At 48.9% G+C, this 4,597-nt stretch overlaps 1 protein-coding gene across 1 annotated transcript; it reads left to right on the plus strand.

Annotated features, from left to right (window-relative positions):
- The first annotated feature begins 318 nt into the window (after window positions 1-318).
- Window positions 319-3,840, plus strand: LOC119275884 (probable anion transporter 1, chloroplastic). Its single transcript, XM_037556818.1, has 10 exons — window positions 319-907; window positions 1,012-1,119; window positions 1,252-1,407; window positions 1,847-2,062; window positions 2,146-2,355; window positions 2,440-2,577; window positions 2,708-2,809; window positions 2,900-2,965; window positions 3,073-3,157; window positions 3,242-3,840. Exons 1-10 carry the CDS (start codon window positions 518-520, stop codon window positions 3,337-3,339), a joined length of 1,569 nt encoding a protein of 522 aa, XP_037412715.1. The 5' UTR covers window positions 319-517; the 3' UTR covers window positions 3,340-3,840.
- The last annotated feature ends 757 nt before the right edge of the window (window positions 3,841-4,597 follow it).

Genomic DNA, 4,597 nt, shown 5'->3' on the forward strand with positions numbered 1-4,597 from the left:
GAGACATCTCCATAGTGTTGAGTATGACGCGAGCTCCCCACCTTGCTAGTTCATGAACTACTCGATTACGCTTTTCATTTAAGCTAGGCATAAACTTGAAGAAGATATTGTATAAACTTGAAGGAGATATTGTGTTGATTTTTCTTTTGACTTCGTGACAACGCACGGGCACCTACATAGTCCCTCTAAAAAGTGTCCCTGTGAAGAAATGCAACGCAGATGAGGTGATACATGCATGGCATGCCACGTTAGAGTCCAGATGGCGAGCTGCGGTGCGCAGATAGCCTATAGCCAGACACAATCGTCCCGTCGAGGTGGTCGACCAACGAGAGCCATTCGTCTTCCCCAGGTGCGCACGATGGCCACTTCGACGCTTCCCTCGCACCCATCGTCGACTCCAGCTCGCCAGAGGAGGCTGGGGAGTCAAAAATCTAGCTAGCTAGCATCTGCGCCGAGCCGATCGAGCACGCAAGCGAGAAGCCACGTCCGTGCACAGGGTAAGGCGAGGACAGGCGCCATGCTCCGCCTGCTCCCGCTCTCCCTCTCCGCCCAGTGCCGGAGCGGCGGCCCGCCGTCGCACCGCTGCTTCGTCGACGGCGGCTCGCCGTCCCAGAGAACCGGGCCAGGGCTCCTCGCGAACAACGGAGTTCGCGTTAGAGTCCGGAGGCGAGCGCTCCGTGGGGCAGACGTCCAGCCGGACACCCCGCCATCGCGCAGGGACGGGGATAAGCCGCTGCACGCGGATGCCGAACAGGTGGAGGGCAGCGGCGTGGATCTGCTGGACTCGGTAAGGAAGCTGCTGCTGGAGGACGCCGAGCCGGGGGAGGAGGAGCAGGGGCAGTTCCCCAAGCGCTGGGCCATTGTCTTCCTCTGCTTCTCCGCCTTCCTCCTCTGCAACATGGACCGCGTACGTGCGCACCCCTAGCTGGGCTGCTTCCCCCACCTCCTCACTCCTCACCACCGACATCCATAGCTACTGAACCTCCAGCAATGGTTGCTATTAATTTGCAGGTAAACATGAGCATTGCCATCATGCCCATGTCCGCGGAGTACGGCTGGAACCCGCAAACCGTCGGCCTCATCCAGTCGTCCTTCTTTTGGGGCTACCTCCTAACTCAGGTCTGTGGTTCAGGCCGGGGAGCAACCATTGATTGGTTCATACTGTGCACACATTTTGTATCTAAGATTCATGGAAGATCCGCAATTTACTCCTCCCCTTGAGTGTAGTATCTAACACCATTGTCATTGCAGATAGCAGGAGGGATATGGGCAGACAAAGTTGGGGGGAAGACTGTTCTTGGTTTCGGGGTGATTTGGTGGTCGGTCGCCACAGCTCTTACGCCTGTGGCGGCAAAGCTAGGCTTGCCATTTCTCCTTGTTGTGCGTGCTTTTATGGGAATTGGAGAGGTAAGCATTGATAATCATCCTTACTGTACAAGCTACGTCACTGTAGCACTGTGACTTTGAGTCATAGAATACAGTTCCTAATTTCATGGTGAAGTTGAACATTTGGTGCATTCTGTATCTTCCAGTTTGCCTTTGGTAATTTGCACTACTTAACCATTTGGTGTGGTGTTTGGACTGCTCAATTGCTTCCCGACGTGATATCATTGCATGCATTTCTCTGATTTAGTTGTCGTCCTGTCTGAATTTGCTGTGATGTTAGTGTGATAAAATAAGGGGTACCAGAGCTTAGGTTCAAATATTGCTTTAAACATAGAGAATAAGCCAACTGAGGGAAGGGCCAAATTATATAATAGGAGAAGAAAGGCAAACAAAGTTGTAGTTGATGTTCTTCATACACCGGTGCATCATGGACATGACAAAATATAAATTCTTGCAACAGGGGGTTGCCATGCCTGCAATGAATAATATACTTTCAAAATGGGTTCCTGTATCAGAGAGGAGCAGATCATTGGCTCTTGTATATAGTGGGATGTACCTAGGGTCAGTGACAGGACTCGCATTTTCGCCATTCCTGATACACAAGTTTGGGTGGCCATCAGTCTTCTATTCCTTCGGCTCTCTTGGGACTGTCTGGTTCGTGACATGGGCGGCCAAGGTACTTCGGTGTTGTGAATTACTGTGCAACTTCTCTGATTTTGTTTTCATCATGTCTGAATTTGTTGTCTGTTATCTTGAAAGGCTTATAGTACTCCGCTTGAGGATCCGGGGATTAGTGCTGAAGAAAAGAAGCTTATCATTAGTCAAATCACATCAGGAGAGCCTGTTACAACAATTCCATGGGGAGTAATATTGTCAAAACCGCCGGTTTGGGCACTTATAGCTTGCCACTTTTGCCATAACTGGGGAACTTTTATCTTGCTCACATGGATGCCTACGTACTACAACCAGGTATCATCAACATCGTTGTTACCTAATTGAGCATCATGAACTGCAAACCCCTTTCTTTATAAAGACAAACTTAATATAAAATAGGTTTTGAAATTCAACCTCACGGAGTCCAGCCTTTTCTGCGTCCTTCCCTGGCTAACAATGGCGATTTCTGCAAACGTTGGTGGTTGGATTGCAGACACACTTGTTAGTAGAGGAACATCAGTGACAACGGTTCGCAAGGTAAATTCTGAGTTTATATTCCCCAGTGATGTATTCACTGGGGCTAATATAACCAGGATCCAGTTTTTGAACTTGTACTGAAGAAAGATGTCATCAATATTGTTACTCTATGCACGTCCACCTGTTGCAGATCATGCAATCAATTGGTTTCTTAGGGCCAGCCTTTTTTCTCAGTCAACTGAGCCATATCGATTCACCAGCACTGGCAGTTTTGTGCATGGCTTGTAGCCAGGTGAGGCTCCCTTTTACTTCTTGTCGTTGATAATATTTTCTTCGTATAGAGCAACTCTGTTTTATATTTGAATCTTTTTCCAAATGTCAGGGAAGTGATGCATTTTCTCAGTCTGGTCTATACTCGAATCATCAAGATATCGGTCCTCGATACGCCGTAATCATCTAACTATAGCATAATATTTCGGTGCACTATAATCTTAGATGTTCCGTAAAGTCGTACTGAATATGCTACCAAAAGGTGATGAACTTGCTGTCTTGCAGGGTGTACTACTTGGTCTCTCCAACACAGCTGGGGTTCTAGCTGGTGTATTTGGCACAGCAGCAACCGGATACATCTTGCAGCACGGTCTGCCCTGATCCTAAACTCTTTACGTTACGCAACATATTACACTGTCAATTTGCACGTCTCATCCTTCAAACAAAAATGCAGGTTCTTGGGACGATGTCTTCAAATTGTCTGTAACTCTTTATCTTGTTGGAACTGTGATATGGAATTTATTTTCAACCGGCGAGAAAATCATCGATTGATATGTATAGCTCGCTTCTGGTTAACGACTCATCCCACCTGCTAGTAGCAAATACTGCCCTGGGTGGACACAATTCATTCTGCATGCACTGCTCCAACTCCTGGGAAGAAAGAAAGAAGCAAACAACAGACTGCCAGATCTAATATGTACCAGCAAGCAACAGCTGCACATAATTCAGGATCTTAATTTTGAAATGGAGCATGAATTGAGGACAGGGATGCGCAGGGGCCGGTTGTATAGGGATGTGTAGTGTGCAAGTGATTATAGGTATCATGTACATATTCTGTCATACACGCATAGTGTTTTTGACCAGTAAGCCTCTTTTCTTTTTCTTTTTGGAATAGCTGTGACATATCATCGTAGTCTAGTTTTGTTTCCTGATTATTTCAGGATCATAAACATGGATGCACTGAACATTTGATGAGTATTTAACACTCACTTTGATCTATACAACTTTTGTAGCATGTATGTTTAAATGAGGAAGTGCAACTCTGTTTCATCCTGTGAACGCTCAGATGTTCAGGTTCTTTGTGGTGGAACCAGCCCATCATAATTCAAGTCCTAGACTTGGCACTGATGCTCGCATTCAAGCTTCACGACAATGTTTGTTTAGTGGTAGATGTTCTCGTTGACTATGAAACACATGTGGTTGCTTCGTCAAATCTAAAGATACATGTGGTGGCTTCGTCAAATGTAGAGATGTTGTGATCACTCGGTATCACAGAGGTGCTTATAGGCGTAGGGTGTGTGTGTGCGTTCATAAGGGTGACAGAACCGGTGGCTAGGTTTAGGCTCGTCCTCGTCCTCTCACGCATCGCCCCCTCGAGCGACCCGGGGCAACCCTTGCTCGTCGCCTCTCTCCCCTCTCCTCCTGGCACTCCTTCCCCCATCGCCATCACGAGGCACCGTCAGGCAAAGCCTGATCGACGTAGGTGGCGGCGGGGCCTCTTTCCTCTTTGCTCGATCCAAGGGCTGGCTTGGGATGATTCCGTGGGTGGAGAGGCTGGGTTGTCACGATGTCTAGCTGCACGAAGGCGAGTGAGCGGCACGGTGGCGCCCAAGATCTTGCTGGTGGTGTGGCGGCGCCCTAGATCTCGCTGGTGGTGCGGCGGCTGCGAAGACTCCTTCCTCAGGTGGAAGCATTCGGCCGGCCTCTGGCCAGATCCGTCTGGATTTGCCGCCGGTGGGCCGTCGTGCGACGTGGGTTGAGGGCGGCATGGGCCGCGAGCGGCCTGCTCCGCCTTGGTTGTCGGCTGTTG

This window comes from Triticum dicoccoides, chromosome 3B, assembly GCF_002162155.2.
Source record: "Triticum dicoccoides isolate Atlit2015 ecotype Zavitan chromosome 3B, WEW_v2.0, whole genome shotgun sequence".
Taxonomy (NCBI): domain Eukaryota; kingdom Viridiplantae; phylum Streptophyta; class Magnoliopsida; order Poales; family Poaceae; genus Triticum; species Triticum dicoccoides.